An 18,563-nucleotide genomic window follows, 5' to 3' on the forward strand; every position below is an offset into this window, starting at 1 on the left:
ACCATGAGAATCACGTGATTCACGAGTGTTGCCCACATTTTCCAAGGACAATATGAAAATCCGGAGCTGGGACGTAACTTGATGTGTGTTGAAATGTTGGGTTTGTTTTCGCTAGTTTCGAGCCACGTAGTTTATCGATAATAGCCAGAGACACAAAATCTATTTTAATAATATGCTGCTGCAGTTACACAATTGGATCTTACATTTTCTTTCACTTTCATTCAAAGGATACATACATGTGTGCTAATTGCTTTGTTTGCTGGAGCACAAACACTCTTGCTGGGTGTTCATGTGAATGTGTATAAGGTGTTTGAGGCGTACAACTACAACCACACAATGGGCAACGTACAGCCACACACTGGCCTACAAACGCACATTGGGCAATGTACAACCACACAATGGCCTATACACACACGATGGGCAACGTACAGCCACACAATGGGCAACGTACAGCCACACAATGGGCAACGTACAGCCACACAATGGGCAACGTACAGCCACACAATGGGCAACTTACAGCCCCACAATGGGCAACTTACAGCCCCACAATGGGCAACGTACAGCCACACAATGGGCAACTTACAGCCCCACAATGGGCAACAGCCACACAATGGGCAACGTACAGCCACACAATGGGCAATGGGGCCGATGGCAACCCGCTTGACCAATGCCTGAGTGTCTCCTATTTTATTTAGTCAGACTTGATCACCCTCGTAGAGACGTACAGTGGTTGTCAGGATGCCAACTGGCAGAATCACATCGGCAGCAAAAAATAAAGTAAAGCGGAAGAATTAGCAGCACATTAGAGTAAAGGCCAAAAATGTTTCTATGGTATACAATTGGTAAAAGTAAAATGTATATGCCTGGTGTTGGCTTCATGGTTACGGTGGTGCGTTTGGGATCCTCGGATCCTGAGTTCAAATCCCACTCTGCTGTTGAATTAATACCAGGTGAGGGTTCACTCTGCCTGTCATCCTGCCGAGGTCGGCAAAATGAGTTCCAGCTTGCTGGTATCCTGTATCGGAGTGACTACCCGCTCAGGATTGTTCCCAATAGCCAAGGAGACTGATGAGGCAGCACCAACGCTCTGCGTAGAGTATGGTCCCAATGGATGGGATGGATCAGCAATGTTGATAAGCAGTGAGGTACAATACAGACAGAGACAGTGATGCAACAAATGGCCAATCTGGTGGAAAATACACAAAGGAAACCCTTTGGTTGCCAAAACATGCAGTGCAAACAAAGGAGCTGCCAAATAAAAAGTAGCCGTGAGGCTTTCAGCCTAGATCCAGTCGAGGAGCAGTTTGCAAGCAAACAGAGGTCTCCCTAGCAAAGCAGCTTCGTCGCACACGTGGCCTGTTTTGTCTCTATTCATTGTATTCTCCACGGAGATACTATTTTGGACATGTTGTTGGCCTAGTGAGAGGACACTGGGCTACATTGATTGGCGTTATGGGTTTAAATATGGCTGAAGATGGCAGTGTTCGATGGCATTAGGCTCCTGGAACCTAATGTCATCTCATGCGAATTACTGTTGGGATTTCTAGTAAAAATAATGAACCCTTTTTCCAGGTTATTGTGATTTTTTTTTCCCCCCTCTCCCTTTTCCACTTCCGTTTGTTCTTGTTTTGTTCCTTTTATGCATCATCTCTACTTTCCCCTTCCTCTTCTTTTTAGATTGTGTGTACCCCCATGTGTCCTTCCCCCCTCCCCTTGATCTCACTCTCACTATGACTGTGTTGTTCCTGTTTCCCCCTTTTCATTTTGTTCCCTTCCATTCTGCTCTTGCTCTTCCAAGGTCCTCGAACATGCATACCAAAAAAACATTAAAAAATCATAATAAAACAGAAAACCCTTCCCACGAAGAGATATTCCTTCCTGTTGAGGATATGCACCATACTTTGCAGAGTGCCGGTGCTGCCGAAGCAGTCTTTTGGTGTGAGTGATGCTGGGCAGTTTGCCATCGACTTCCCAGCAGCAGTGATTGGGGAGGCGGGAATTTGTAATTCGTTCATGAATCTTCGCAAATGTCACCGTGGAATGTTTAACTACCATCAACTAATCCTAGCGGACAGGACGCCCGGTTTAACGTCCATCCGAGGGACGCATCGATGCCTCACCCTGCCTGAGAAACACCAGGATAACAGTTGAGAGTGAGATCGAGATTTGAACCCAGGCTTGACAGCTCAGAAGTGAGTGTGCTTACCTCTATGGCCTAGGCAAACCTGCCAGCCTATTACTTCTTCGTACATTCCTAAAATTCCCGATGTCAACAAATACAAGTTTAATGGTTCCTGGTAAGAATTGGGCAAACGCTCAATGCCTTTGTCAGAGAAGGTGCTCCAAGAAAGGTCCTGACAATTGGTCGTGCTATTAACTTGTATCCGTTAACTAAGCTAACTCCTTGTTGCAGTGTTTGAGCATCATCTCGGATTCGTTGATGGGGCAGAAATGGAGAGAGACTGAGACTGAAACTGAGACTGAGACTGAGAGACTGTTTCATGGAGGAGAGATGGTGCGGAGGAAAGCAATGGAAGGTGAGTCTGGATCGTTTGACACAAGCATGCGCGAGAAGGGCATTCGAAGGAGGATGTGAGTGTGGTCCAGGTGTGGAAATAGTAGTGAGATCAGGTATCAAAAGACTACAATATTATATTAGGTCTAAAATAAAAAATTAACTCGTGCAAGCAGTGATGTTCCAAGAAACAAGGTGCTTCATCAACTTGAATTCACAAACTTCAGAATTTATTGTTAGCTTAACTAACACCTGACCATCTATTTGTTACTTAGACACAGGAGAGTGGGAGGGGTAACATTTTTTAGAACCACAATTTTTATTTTTGTTTGTATACATAGTCGAGGCTCATGGAAGAGATGGTACACTGAATGGACAAGGACGTAACGGACAAAAACATAAGGCAGGATGCAAAACACGCATGTATGGAGAAGGAGACTCAGAGGAAGAAAAACTAGAAATTTGGGTGGGGTTAACGAGGGTAGAAAACATCATGGTTTTGAATTGGGGGACGATGTGAGATGGCAGCGAATAGCTGTCTTCAAGACCTGGAGGGAAGAACGAGGTTGAAAAGAATGTGAAAGTTGATTCCACAAGTGGGGAAAAAAAGGAACAAATGAGTGGAGGTGAACAGTGATCCTGGATTTGGGTTAGTTTTACCAGAAGCAGATTGATGATGGACCGTGTGTGCCCTGCAGAAACCTGGGGGGGGGGACAACAGAGAAGGAGCAGATGGTGCAAGACCAGAAAGGAGGCAAGAGAAGACAGAGAGGGGGGACAACAGTACTCCATCAAGCTGAGCAGGAGGCCTTGTATGTGGATCAGAGTTCAGGTGTGCCAAGAAAGGACTTTGCACGATGGAGGATGCCCAGTCGGCGGCTGGCTTTGGAGGCCGATGTTGAAATGTGGTTTTCCCAAGAAAGATCACGGCAGATAGTGAAACCCAGGAGTTTGAATGATTGAACTTCTTCAAGAGGAATGTTGAGAAAGTAGATGGGAGGGTTTGCCAGGTGGTCCTACAAGACAGAGGTCATGAGAGTGAGATTTTTCACGATTGAAAGACATATTCGAATTGCTTGACCATCTTGTTATTTCTTTTCAGGGTCTCAATAGAGGTTAGAGGCTGCGGCTTGCCAGTCTATATGTTGAGGGATGCCACGGTCGAGGGTGGAGTCATCAGGAAATTGATAAAGCAGATTTTCCAGAGAGTTGGAGAGATCGTTGATGAAGATCAGGAATAAGACTGGACCCAGAGCACTCCTTGATACACCCAGTGTCTTGGAGCACTCCAGCCTTGATAGGGAGAGGAGACGAAAGATATTCCATTGAGAGCCACACATTGACCATGAGAGTAGAGAAAGTCAGTAATCCATGTGTGGAGTTTGCCTTGGATGCCATAGGCAGACAGGTTTCGTGCCAACATAGACCACAATTTTTACACGTACATCATTTTTCAACCGAATACCTCCAAGTATGGACTGCACAATTAGATTAAGAGTACGTCTTCAAAATACGTACGATAGAAGCACACAAAACAAGTTCGGGCGATGGTCTGCAGTCTCCGACTGCTCTTTCCAGTTTGATATTGCATCCCAAAGTGCCTTGAGAAAAGTTTGCCAAAGTTGTTTGATGTAACCCAAAAAGTTTGCTAAAGTTGATTGATTTAACCAAAACATTTTTTTACATGTAATTTATCCATAAGTCGATTTTGGATGTTGAATATGGATTTTGTCAAAGTTATCCGAGCCATTTGCTGAGTGTGTGTTTGTCAACACTGCCTGTGGTTTGAGGGATGTTGCTCAGGACACGGATTTGACTTGCGTGATCAACCAGCTTAAAGCAGGCTTCGACACATTTAAGTCTCTTTTAAGCACAACATGTTCTGCAGTATTTAAAAATTTAACCTGAATTTCATTTTATACCATTTTATACCATCGGTCTCACTTTTCATGTATCGACTCAAACATGCTGTGCCCAACAGGGCAAGAACTCGTACATTGCCTTGATGTCCTGCACACGACAAACTGGGCTTACATTGAAGTACATCCATCCATTGGGACCATACTCTGTGCAGAGCGTTGGTGCTACCGAAGCAGTCTCCTTGACTATTGGGCACAATCCTGGACGGGTCGCCACTCCGACGCAGGATACCAGCAAGCAGGTACTGATTTTGCCGACCTCAGAAGGATGTCAGGCAGAGTCAACCCCACCTGGTATTAATTCAACAGCCGAGGGGGATCACAAGCCCACCACCCTAACCATGAAGCCAACACCAGGCAGATTGAAGTCCAGTGTCTATAGAAAATCCACACCCCCTTTTCAAAATTTTCACCTTTTGTTTCCTAAGAGCCTGGAATTAAATTACATCAAATCAGACTTTTTCCACCTTTATTTACACATCGTAACCAACAACTTCCAAATGAAAAACAAATTCTACAAATTTCAGAAAATTAATTAAAAATATAAAATTAGAATATCTTGGTAGGATAAGTGTCCACAACCCCACTGAAAATAGCAATTGTAAATTAGCTCAGGTGTAATCAATCACCTTCAAAATCAAATGAGTCAATTGGCCTCCACCTGTGTAAATTGTAGTGACTTATTACCTCCACCGCCGAAGGTGAAGGAGGTTATGTTTTCACCCCTTTCTGTCTCAGTGTCTGTCTGTTTGTCTGTTTGTGTACAGGATATCTCAATGAAAATCCGGATGAAATTTTGTGGACAGGTTTGGCGTGATAAGGACGAACTGATTAGATTTTGGTGAAGATCCGGATCTGGATCAGACTCTTTGAATTTTAAAAGTGATTCTTCACCATTGAGAGATATGGCTAAAAGTGATATATAGCACGATATGTCAAAAAGTTATGGACGAATTCGGACGAAACTTGATGGACAGGTTTGGTGTGTCGCAAGGACGAATTGATTCGATTTTGGTGAAGATCCGGATACGAGGATTATTTAATTTTTAAAAAGTGATTCTCCACTTTTGATAGGGCCAAAAACGATATAGTACTGTGTAGCATGATATTTCAAAAATGTATTGGGCCCGATATGTTCTTGCGGATCAGGAATTACGTGGTGGAGGTATGCGCTCTACCGAGTGACCTTGTAGTTTTCGAATAAAATCAGCTGTTCCTGGAGGTTCCCTCTGCTGGGTAGTGCATTTCACAACAAAGACTCAACCATGCACACCAAGGAGCTTTCAAAAGACCTCGAGGATAAAGTTGTGGAAAGGCACAGATCAGGGGATGGGTATAAAAATATTTCAAAAGGCCTTGAATATCTATTGGAGCACAGTCAAGACAATCAAGAAGTGAAAGGCATATGGTACCACCAAGACCCTGCCTGGATTAGGCCGTCCCTCAAAACTGGATGACCAGGCATGGAGGAGACTGATCTGAGAGGCCAATGACAACTTTTAAAAAGCTACATGCCTTTATGGCAAAGACTGGTCACTGTGTGTATGAGACAACAATATCCAAAGCACTCCACAAGTCTGGCCTGCATGGTGAAGGGCAAGAAGGAAGCAATTACTTTAAAAAGCTCACCTTGAGTCCCGTTTGAGGTTTGCAAAAAAAACCACTCCGGAGATTCTGAAGCCATGTGGCAAAAAGTTTTATGGTCTGACGAAACCAAGATGGAACTTTTCGGTCTAAATGAAAAACAATATGTTTGGCACAAACCCAACAGAGCACCTCACCCAAAGAACACCTTCCCGACTGTGAAGCATGGGGGCGGCAGCATCATGTTATGGGGATGTTTCTCGTCAGCAGGGACTGGGGCACTTGTCATGATAGAAGGGATAATGGATGGAGCAAAATACAGAAAAATCTGAGAGGAAAATCTGGTGCCCTCTGCAAGAAAGCTGAAATTGGGACGGAAGTTTACCTTTCATCATGACAACGACCTGAAGCACACAGTTAAAGGTACATTGGAGTGGTGAAGGCACCAAAATATAAATGCCCTTGAGTGGCCCAGTCAGAGCCCCGAACTCAGTTCAATCGAAGATCTGTGGCATGACTTGAAGACATGTGGCATCACTTTCGGTTCCGGGTTTGGAGCGTCGAGAGGTCTCCTTCGGAGCTCTCTGCTGACGATCTCAAAGATAAGTTTCCGTTCGTTATTTGTCCCGTTTTAACTGTTTATTTTTCTCACCTACATGTTACTGTGTGTTCCTCGTTCGGTTTTGTTTCAAAAATCGTGCTATTTTGTGAGTTTTTGGCGACGTTGTCTTACCGGGTGTTTGAGGCCGAGGTTGAGGCCTACCGGTTCCCCTTGGTGTACGATAGTTTTATTTGTTTTTTTCTCCCCCTTGCCTTCAATTTCTATCTTCCCCACTTTCCTAACGTCCCCCATTTCTCCCAACCAATCTATTTTTTATCTTAAAAAAAAAAAACCCGCCACCTTTCTCCCGATTCTTCTTCTTCTTCTTCTTCTTCTTCTTCTTCTTCTTCTTCTTCTTCTTCTTCTTCTTCTTCTTCTTGTTCTTCTTCTTCTTCTTCTTCTTCTTCTTCTTCTTCTTCTTCTTCTTCTTCTTCTTCTTCTTCTTCTTCTTCTTCTTCTTCTTCTTCTTCTTCTTCTTCTTCTTCTTCTTCTTCTTCTTCTTCTTCTTCTTCTTCTTCTTCTTCTTCTTCTTCTTCTTCTTCTTCTTCTTCTTCTTCTTCTTCTTCTTCTTCTTCTTCTTCTTCTTCTTCTTCTTCTTCTTCTTCTTCTTCCTCTTCTTCCTCTTCTTCCTCTTCTTCTTCATCGCCTCTTCTTCTTCATCGCCTCTTCTTCTTCATCGCCTCTTCTTCTTCCTCGATATTTTTTTCCACAACACTTCCATGATCTAATCTGTTAACTCTCTCAAACATTCATAATAATAACAATAACGATATCATAATGCTTCATCTTCCTCTCTCACACATGTGGTACTCTTTACTGTTTCATAATGCACCACTCTTCTGCTATTTTAACGGACTGCTCTCATTTCAACCTCTCCTTCATTCCTTGCCTAAAAAATCCAACTATTACAGCGCTTCTTCTCTCCATTCTCTGAATTCGCCTTTATTGCATCCATAAAGAATTGTGTTAAATCGCATCTCTGACCTAAAACTTAAAAAAAAACCCAGTTTGCGATGAATGTTCGCTTTCCATTTACCATTCTTTTTTTCTAACTTCAGTGCCAACTCACCCCTCTCACTCCTCACTCTCACTCTCAAAGCAACCATCCCACTCTTCTTCCTCTCACCTCTCTCAAAAATTCCCCCCTCACCTTTGTCCCACCTTCATCGCCCTCACTCATCCTTCTCAAAGTTGCCCACCCCCTCTCATCCACAAAGCTGCCTCCTTCCACTACTCTCTCACCTCCATCTCTTCACTCCACCTCTTCAACTCCTCAACTGCCTTCTTCCCCCTCTCTTGTCCCCCCTCTCCCCAGCACCACAGAGCCTTTTGCCATCCTCATCCGGCCTCCTCCCCGAGCTATTCTGCAATCCCCTCACTCTTTCAACAACCCTCCTTACCTCCCCTCCTCGTCCCTTGTCCTACCCTCCTCCTCCCCACCCACCCCCTGCACCCAAAGCCTCCTCACCTACCTCTTCATTAAAAGTGTGCCCCTCAAAAATCCGAGGCCTTCACTCAAACCTTTTAGATCTTTCCATACAGGTTGCCACTGACAATCCAGACATAATCTGCCAAACAGAAACTTTCCTCCCCCAAGACGTGTCTGACTCCCAAATATCTCTCCCTGGTTACTCCCTCCTCCGGTATGAACGACCTAAGCCTCGTCCTGGTGGAGGAGTTGCTCTCTTCATCAAAGACTCTATTCCTCACTCTCCATTCACTGCTGTCACTCCCCCACACCCCCAGGAATACCTCTGGCTATGGCTTCCCCTCCACTCCCACCTCATGTTTATTTGTTTACTGTACCGTCCACCTTACAGTGATGACTCCATCTACACCTCACTATCCGAAAACATGGACCATCTTCTATCTTCTCATCCAAACTCTCTCTTCTCTTATGTGGCGACTTCAATTGTCATCATGCCAGTTGGCGAGGTGTGGGTACCTCTCTCACCTGCCATGGCACCTCAGCAAAAGCTTTCTGCGACTCATTCGGACTGACTCAATCGGTCAACTTCCCGACCCGGATCTCAACCAAAGGTACTCCATCTCTTCTGGATCTGATTTTGATAAACTTCCCTGACAATATCTGCTGCTCTTCCCCCGCTCCAATCGGTTCTTCTGACCATGTCCTTGTCAAAGTGGACATCTCTCTGGCTATTATCAGAGAACCACCTCACCGCCGTCGAGTCTGGCATTTCACTCAAGCCAACTGGCAGGGTCTCCAAGCAGCTATCAAACTTATAGACTGTTCTCCTATCGCTACTTTCTCCAACATCAACTCATCCTGGGAATTCTTTCAAAGAAACTTGCTCTCCCTCATGCACAGATTTATTCCTGCTTGTCTTCAGTTGTCCTACCCTTCCTCCCGCCCTTGGTTCACTGAAGCTTGTGGCGAGGCAGTTGTCCTGAAACAACTTGCCTTTGCCTCATGGAAAGCAAACCCAACTGAGGGCAATCTCAGTTCCTTCCATAAAGCTCGGAACAAGTGTGTATCTACCCTCAGGAGAGCAAGAAAATAACATCTTTCTAATCTCAAGTCTGAACTCTCAAACCTCTCTCCCTCCTCAAAATCCTGGTGGCGTTTAATCAAATCTGTTTCTGGTGTATGTTCCCCCTCCATCCCTCCCTCACCTCAAATGGCCGCAATGCTGATACTGCACATGAAAAAGCTGAATGCCTAAACTCGGTGTTTGCAGCTAAATCTTGTGTCAAAAACCCATCACTTTCTCTACCCACCTTACCTAGTCGCACCCAACTCTCCCTGGACTCTGTGTCCTTTTCTCCTGACAAGGTGGAGAGCTTGCTGTCAAACCTCGACTCAGATTCTGCAACCGGTCCAGACGGCATCAGCCCACGTGTCCTCAAAGCCTGCTCTTCTGCTCTTGCTCACCCTCTCTCTGTTCTATTCACCTTCTCATTTGCTCAAGGTCATCTGCCATCTGCTTGGAAATCTGCAAACATCACTGCCCTGCGTAAAAAAGGTGCAAAAACAGATCCCTGCAACTACAGACCAATCAGCCTTCTCCCAATCATCAGCGAGGTTATGGAATCCATCATCGCTTCAGACATCAAATCCTTCCTCTTCTCCAATGGCTTGATTTCTGATCATCAATTTGGTTTCAGACCAGGTCACTCTACCCTGGATATTCTGCTTCTGCTCTCCCATCAATGGATTCAAGTCCTCAATGCCAGACAGGAAATCCGAGCCGTATCCCTGGACATATCACGTGCTTTTGACACAGTCTGGCACCCTGCACTACTCACCAAACTCTCTTCCCATGGTATTCAAGGCCATCTCCACTCGTGGCTCGCAGACTTCCTCTCCTGTCGCAGTCAACGTGTGGCCCTAAATGGAGTTCTTTCACCCCCTCTTCCTGTCCAGGCTGGAGTTCCTCAAGGTAGCGTTCTGGACCCTATTCTTTTTCTGGTTTTCAGTTATGATCTCTCCGACTTTCTGGAAAATCCTCTATATCTCCTTGCTGATGACTCCACCCTCTGAGGAAGGATTTGATGTCTGAAGCGATGATGGATTCCATAACCTTGCTGATGATTGGGAGAAGGCTGATTGGTCTGTAGTTGCAGGGATCTGTTTTTGCACCTTTTTATGCAGGGCAGTGATGTTTGCAGATTTCCAAGCAGATGGCAGATGACCTTGAGCAAATGAGAAGGTGAATAGAACAGAGAGAGGGTGAGCAAGAGCAGAAGAGCAGGCTTTTAGGACACGTGGGCTGATGCCGTCTGGACCGGTTGCAAAATCTGAGTCGAGGTTTGACAGCAAACTCTCCACCTTGTCAGGAGAAAATGACACAGAGTCCAGGGACAGTTGGGTGCGACTGGGCAAGGTGGGTAGAGAAAGTGATGGGTTTTGGACACAAGATTTAGCTGCAAACACCTGCCTGTCGTCTACCGTCTCCTCTCCAGCCTTGCCCCCCCCTGCTCTCTCTGTGATTTGTCCCCACCACATTCCCTCAGGGCACTCAAGGTCAGCCAACAACCCCCTTCTGGTAAAACTACCAAAATCACTGCTCACCTTCACGCTTTCATTCCTCTTTTTTCCCACCTTTGGAATAAACTCCCTCACTCTATTCTTTCCCATTCTTCCCTCCAGGCTTTCACAACAGCTGTTCACCACCACCTCTTATCATCCCCTATCCAAATCCTCGATCTTTTCTACCCCCGATAATCCACCCAAGCCCACTTCCTTCAAATTCCCTGCTTTCCTTCCTGAAAGTCCCTGTAATGTCCATCTTCTATTCCCCATGTTCCCCGTCCCATCCCTCTCCCTTCCACAGATCTCCTAATGTGTCTGTTCCCCACTGTTTTGTCTCTCCCACTCCCGCCCCTCTTGTCTCATGCCCCCTTGCTGTGTGTTGTGTTTGCTCTCACTCGAGCCTCAAGGTATACCCACTCAAGGTATACAAAAACAAAAAAAATTGCTGTTCATGAATGCTCGCCGTGCAACTTGACTGAGCTTGAACAGTTTTGTACAGAACAATGGGCAAATATTGCCCAATCAAGGTGTACAAAGTTGGAAGAGACCTATCCTAACAGACTCACAGCTGTAATTGCTGTAAAAGGTTCTTCCACGGAGTATTAACTCGGGGGGGGGGGGGGGGGGTGGACACTTATCCAACCAAGTTATTCTAGTTTTGTATTTTTAATTAATTTCCTGAAATTTACAGAATTTGTTTTTCACTTGGAAGGTAAGATGTGTAAATAAAGGTGGATAAAGTCTGATTTAAATACATTTCAATTCCAGGCTATAGGCATCAAAAGGTGAGGTTATTGAAAGGGGGGTGTCGATGCTCTTTCGGCACTGTATATTGATGGTGTGTGCAAAACTTTATGAGTTTTTGTATCATATAAAACAAAGAGTATCGTATCATTGGTGGTTTGAAACATATTAACAACCAAAGTTGGCTGGGTTTTTTTCGAACACCTTGTATGTATGTATGTATATATATATATATATATATATATATATATATATATATATATATATATATATATATATATATATATATATATATACATATATATATTGATAATAATAAACTAGCATAACCCGTGCTCTGTGCGACATGTTGGGGTGGGTGTGTTTGAGAAAGGAACTGATGCAGCGTATCAGTAGTAATTTTACTTTATTGCAGTAAGTGGAATACGATTTCACTGTTTCAGAACCATTTTATTTACTTTTTTTTGTACCATGCACCTCATATGGTCTTTGAGATAATGTAAGCTGAATATCACGTTACTCGAACGCAGAACAAAGTCGAAGATAGCGCGACACGAAACCACAAACTCGGAAATAATATCTAAGGTGTGTGTGTGTGTGTGTGTGTGTGTGTGTGTGTGTGTGTGTGTGTGTGTGTGTGTGTGTGTGTGTGTGTGTGTGTGTGTGTGTGTGTGTGTGTGTGTGTGTGTGTGTGTGTGTGTGTGTGTGTGTGTGTGTCCTCCATAACTCCAAAACCATGAAACCTTGCATGCATACGAAGGGAACTCCAAGGGAGTGCAAGAGTGAAAATTGGGTGTTTGGGTTAATTAAAACACCCCTTTTGAAGATTATAATTAATGGCCTCATTTAACATATCATTTATCAGACGTATCCTCGGACACCTCGCTCTCCCTCGATGGGGTCTTAATTCGCCATTTTTGTGTTTTTGACCTGTTCATCAATGCCTTGACTTGGAACAGGCCATAATGATTTCTTTACAATAAAGTTTTTTTTTCCCCCACTTTCCTCACTCATATCATCGAATGCCTGATTATCATCGGTACGAATCCCTGGGTACATTACAATGCTTATAAACGCTGGGAGACGCCTGCGTTCGTGGCTTTATTTCATTTCCGCATATGCCATAACCTCGGGAATCTCTTCAACTCGGCTGATTTACAAAATTTAAGCTCCAGAATTGAACTTAACAGCAGTTGCGACTGATAAAAAACGTGTTAATTTGTCCAATTCAGATATAGTTTGATATTTTGGGTGTCTGGGAGGTGTTTAATATGACTGATCAGCGATCGCTCATCGCTTGCCAAACCAGTCGTTCATTTTCAACCGTTTCATTGGAATGCTTCCTTGAGTGCTTAAGGCACTCGTCAAGCACTCTGCATTATTCACACTGTCACTGAATACTGTATATTGATCGACTTGAACAAGGTTCAGGGGCCACTCGCCTGTGTTTGGCCCCACATTGTTCTGTGGTGCATCAGACATTGGCTGGCTCGCTGACAATGTGCAATTTAATTTTACAACGTTTCCCTTTTTTGTACGATCTTCTTTCATAATACGACCCATCACTTTGGCGTAGACAGATATATGAAAAATTAGTTTCATTTTAAAAAAAGTTTCTTCAACCGTTTCATGGAGTGTTTGGTGTGAAGTCACTTGGCGCATGCTCTCCAAACATCTGATGGTGCCACCATGGTTCTTTACAGGAGTTAGGAAAGCAAAATAAATGGGATGATTACAATGAGTTAAAAAAAATGCTTCAATTATTACAAAGCAACGAATCGCCACATCACGACAGGAAAGCCCTCCACATTCTCCCATCCCCTCTCTCCCTCTGCACTTTCACATCCCCTTTCTCCCCACTCCCCACTCACCCCCTTCCCCTACCTCTCTCCCCTCTTCCTCTCTCACCCTGATCCCACCCATCCCTCTCTCTCTCTCTGACTACTTCCCTTCCTCTCTCTCCAACCTCTCCCCCTCCCCCTCTGTTAAGGGGGCCGTTAAGGACTGGCAGTTTAGTTTTAAATTTAAAACGGCCTTCCCATAGGATAGCATGCATGAATCAGATTTGGAGTGAGCCGACCGCAGGGGTGCAAAGGTCGCTACAAGTGCAAGCATGCATGCAGGCAGGCCTTTGCCAGGTAGATAGAGTTTGTTTTCAATGCTCCCGCCCAGTTTTATATAGAACCCAGTGGTTAAAAAGAAAATGTTGCTGTTTGGACACGTAGTATCGCCCTTCCCTTCCCCTCCCCTTGTGCTGCCTTCCCTTTCCTGCCCCTCATGCTGCCTCCATTCCACTCCCCTCACGCCACCTTTCCCTCCCCTTGTAGTGCCTTCCCTTTCCCGCCCCTTACGCTGCCTTGCCTTCCCCTCACACCGCATTCTCTTCCCCTCACATTGCCTTGCATTCCTTTCACCACCCCTCACGGTTACCCCCTCTCCATTCCACCCCCCCCCCATGGACATCTCCCGGTGGTCATCGCATGCTGTATTAACGTGCTATTTTAATGGACCCCATTTCGTTAAATCCTGTACGACCCCTCTCCACTTCTCCACAAGTCCCACTGCCTCAAGCAAGTCCAGAACTGCTCGCCTCGCGCTTATCTCCTCCCAAACCCCCTCCGCCTCACCACTTCCCCTCCTTTTCTCTCCCCCATCCTCCTCGCTCCGACACCCCCCCTTTTCCGGGAGTGTCTGTCGATGTTTGAGATTTTGATCTCCCCACCCCCCACCCTCTTCCTCGCTCTTCCTCGCTCTTTCCCGCTTCTGAGCTCCCACCTTCCTCACCCCTCTTATAGTCCATGGGCCCAGGCATATATCAGTACCATCTGGGAAACCAAACTTTAGGGCTACTAAGTTATTGGTAGGGACTATATGATTATTTCAATATGTGATAACCGTTCCAGAAGAGCAGCTTAGTGGATGTATTTTGCATTTTTACCATTTTACCATTCTGAGATATTGGCGTTTTGGGGGAAAATCACACAATGGACTATTGACACATCCCGTGAAGGTAATATCATTCAATAACAGCTCAGGATATCCAGATTTGTTTGCCTTTTCGCTTTCATTATGCGGAGGGTGGGTACATTCCAAAGATCATAACTACCAATAAGCTGCCAGTCTGCAATGGTTAACACATCAAAATATGATCTATATATACACCAATTCTAAAATCATAACTTGGATTGGTTTCCTTCGATGGTACCGACAAGTGGAATTTCTGGCCTGGGCCCATGGACTATTAGTTCCCCCCACCTCTCCTCCATACACGCTTTCCCATTGCTCCCCTCCCTCTCTCCCTTCCCTTCCCTCTCTCTTCTCTCCACCCTCTATCCCTCCTTCTCCACCCCTTCCTTAATATTCCCGTCAGCAAAGCAAAGGGTTGTATTTGCCAGTGTATGTGCCCGCGCATACACGCATACGTTCACACGCATACGTTCACACGCATACATTCATATATATATATATATATATATATATATATATATATATATATATATATATATACACACACACACATGCATACACACATTCACACTCATACACACACATGCATACACACATTCATACTCACACACATACATTCACACACTTACACATACACACTTACACATACACACTTACACATACACACTTACACATACACACTTACACATACACACTTACACATACACACATGCATTCACATACATTCACACACATACATACACACACATACATTCGCATACATACACACATACATTTACATACACACACACACACATTCACACACGCACACACATACATACACACATTCATACACACATACATACACATATATTCACACACATACATACACATATATCCACACACGTACATGTACACACATACATTCACACACATACACGTATATTCACACACATACATACACATATATGCACATACATTCACACACATGCATACACATGCATGCACACGCATGCATACACACACATACATACACATACATGCACACACATACACTCACACACATGCACACACATACATTCACACACATACATTCACACACATACATACACACATACATACACACACATACATGCGCACACATACATACACATACACGCGCATACATTCACACACATACATTCACACACATACATTCACACACATACAGTCACACACATACATTCACACACATACATTCACACACATACATTCACACACATGCATTCACACACATGCATTCACACACATACATTCACACACATACATTCACACACATACATTCACACACATACAGTCACACACATACACACATATTCACACACATACATATATTCACACATACATCCACATATATCCACACACATACATTGACATACATGCACACACATACATTCACACACGTGCACACACATACATACACATACATGCACACACATTCACACACATATACGTGCATACAGTTTCACACACATACAGTCACACACACATACAGTCACACACATACAGTCACACACACACACACATACAGTCACACACACACATACAATCACACACACACATACAATCACACACACATACAGTCACACACACATACAGTCACACACATACAGTCACACACACATACAGTCACACACATACAGTCACACACACATACAGTCACACACACATACAGTCACACACACATACAGTCACACACACATACAGTCTCACACACTCACACACACACATACAGTCTCACACACACACATACAGTCTCACACACACATACAGTCACACACACACACATACAGTCTCACACACACATACAGTCTCACACACACACATAGTCACACACACACACACACATACAGTCACACACATACAGTCACACACACACATACAGTCACACACACATACAGTCACACACACATACAGTCACACACACATACAGTCACACACACACATACAGTCACACACACATACAGTCACACACACATATACAGTCACACACACACACACGCACATACAGTCACACACGCACATACAGTCACACACACACACGCACATACAGTCACACACACACACACGCACATACAGTCACACACACACGCACATACAGTCACACACACACGCACATACAGTCACACACACACGCACATACAGTCTCACACACGCACATACAGTCTCACACACACACACACATACAGTCTCACACACACACACACACACATACAGTCTCACACACACACACACATACAGTCTCACACACACACAGTCACACACACATACAGTCACACACACATCCAGTCACACACACATACAGTCACACACACATACAGTCACACACACATACAGTCACACACACATGCAGTCACACTCACACGCACATACAGTCGCACACACGCACGCACATACAGTCGCACACACACGGACATACAGTCCCGCACACACGCACATACAGTCACGAAAACACGCACATACAGTCACGCACACACGCACATACAGTCACACACACACGCACATACAGTCACACACACATGCACATACAGTCACACACACACGCACATACAGTCACACACACACGCACATACAGTCTCACACACGCACATACAGTCTCACACACACACGCACATACAGTCTCACACACACACACACACACACACACACACACACAGACAGTCACCCCCACATACAGTCACACACACATACAGTCACACACACATACAGTCACACACACATACAGTCACACACACACGCACATACACACGCACATACAGTCACACACACACGCACATACAGTCGCACACACGCACGCACATACAGTCGCACACACGCACGCACATACAGTCACACGCACGCACATACAGTCGCACACACGCACGCACATACAGTCGCACACACGCACGCACATACAGTCGCACACACGCACGCACATACAGTCGCACACACGCACGCACATACAGTCGCTCACACGCACGCACATACAGTCGCTCACACGCACGCACATACAGTCGCTCACACGCACGCACATACAGTCGCTCACACGCACGCACATACAGTCGCTCACACGCACGCACATACAGTCGCACGAACGCACATACAGTCGCACGAACGCACATACAGTCGCGCGAACGCACATACAGTCACGCGCACGCACATACAGTCACGCGCACGCACATACAGTCACGCGCACGCACATACAGTCACGCGCACGCACATACAGTCACGCGCACGCACATACAGTCACGCGCACGCACATACAGTCACGCGCACGCACATACAGTCACGCGCACGCACATACAGTCACGCGCACGCACATACAGTCACGCGCACGCACATACAGTCACACGCACGCACATACAGTCACACGCACGCACATACAGTCACACGCACGCACATACAGTCACACGCACGAACATACAGTCACACGCACGCACATACAGTCACACACGCACATACAGTCACACTCGCACATACAGTCACACTCGCATATACACACACATTCACGCACATAGTCACACTCGCACATACAGTCACACTCGCACATACACGCACACATTCGCGCACATATACACACACACATCCGCACACATATACATACACACATCCGCACACATATACATACAGACATCCGTACACATATACATACAGACATCCGCACACATATACATACACACATCCGCACACATGCACGCACACACAAACATAACCTTCGTCCATCTTCGGTAGCAGAGGTAACAAGGGAAACTGGTCTGAAGTGCATTCTCAGCTTTGTGCTGTCTCCAGTTCCTTTTTATTTTGTCCATGTAGGTGGTACAATGAGTAAGACAAATACGAGCGTCCTTATGGCAGAATTAGAGAAGCCGGGGAAATCAAGTCTGAATTGCCTGCACCAGGCAGACATGTAACCATGAGCTATATTATCGACAGTCTGGCACGATTACAGGTGGTCAACCGTGGCAGTGTAGTGGATTTTGGGGGACTGGCAATGAAGCATTACTCTACTGTGACAAGACCATTGCTGGAACACAGAGGATGCAATCAGGCTGATATGGTGTTTGACCAATATAGACAAAAATCCATCAAAGCTTCAGAAACAAGCAAGAGAAGAGCATCACCTGCACATAAAGTCAACATTCGGAGCACAAAACACACTCATTCCAAGGCAGTGGACCAAATACATCGAGAATCAAGAATGTTCCAATGGTCTTGGGGAACCGGTCTGCTCTGAGTTTGGAG

General features: G+C 45.1%; 2 protein-coding genes across 4 annotated transcripts in view; both read left to right on the forward strand.

Moving 5' to 3' along the window:
• The first annotated feature begins 1,774 nt into the window (after positions 1–1,774).
• The window catches only part of LOC147019318 (uncharacterized), a 38,919-nt gene continuing 22,130 nt past the window's right edge, over positions 1,775–18,563 (forward strand). The window contains exons 1-3 of one of the 3 annotated variants that reach the window (XM_085899714.1): positions 1,775–2,192; positions 2,414–2,537; positions 4,497–4,676. In XM_085899714.1, coding sequence (XP_085755840.1) covers positions 2,441–2,537; positions 4,497–4,676 — 277 coding nt within the window. In that variant the 5' untranslated portion in view covers positions 1,775–2,192; positions 2,414–2,440. The remainder of the gene's footprint in view (positions 2,193–2,413; positions 2,538–4,496; positions 4,677–18,563) is intronic. The other 2 variants (XM_085899713.1, XM_085899712.1) reach the window with 2 other exon arrangements.
• On the forward strand, positions 14,949–18,232 carry LOC147019319 (uncharacterized; the record flags this gene model as incomplete). The annotated part of the gene is given in 2 exon segments (XM_085899917.1): positions 14,949–17,646; positions 18,135–18,232. Coding segments are annotated over 2 exon segments (2,796 nt in total), but the record flags the coding sequence as incomplete, so codon positions are not given.

This window comes from Eptatretus burgeri, chromosome 10, assembly GCF_056783735.1.
Source record: "Eptatretus burgeri isolate ZD-2024b chromosome 10, Ebu_testis_v1, whole genome shotgun sequence".
In the NCBI taxonomy this organism is placed as follows: Eukaryota; Metazoa; Chordata; class Myxini; order Myxiniformes; family Myxinidae; genus Eptatretus; species Eptatretus burgeri.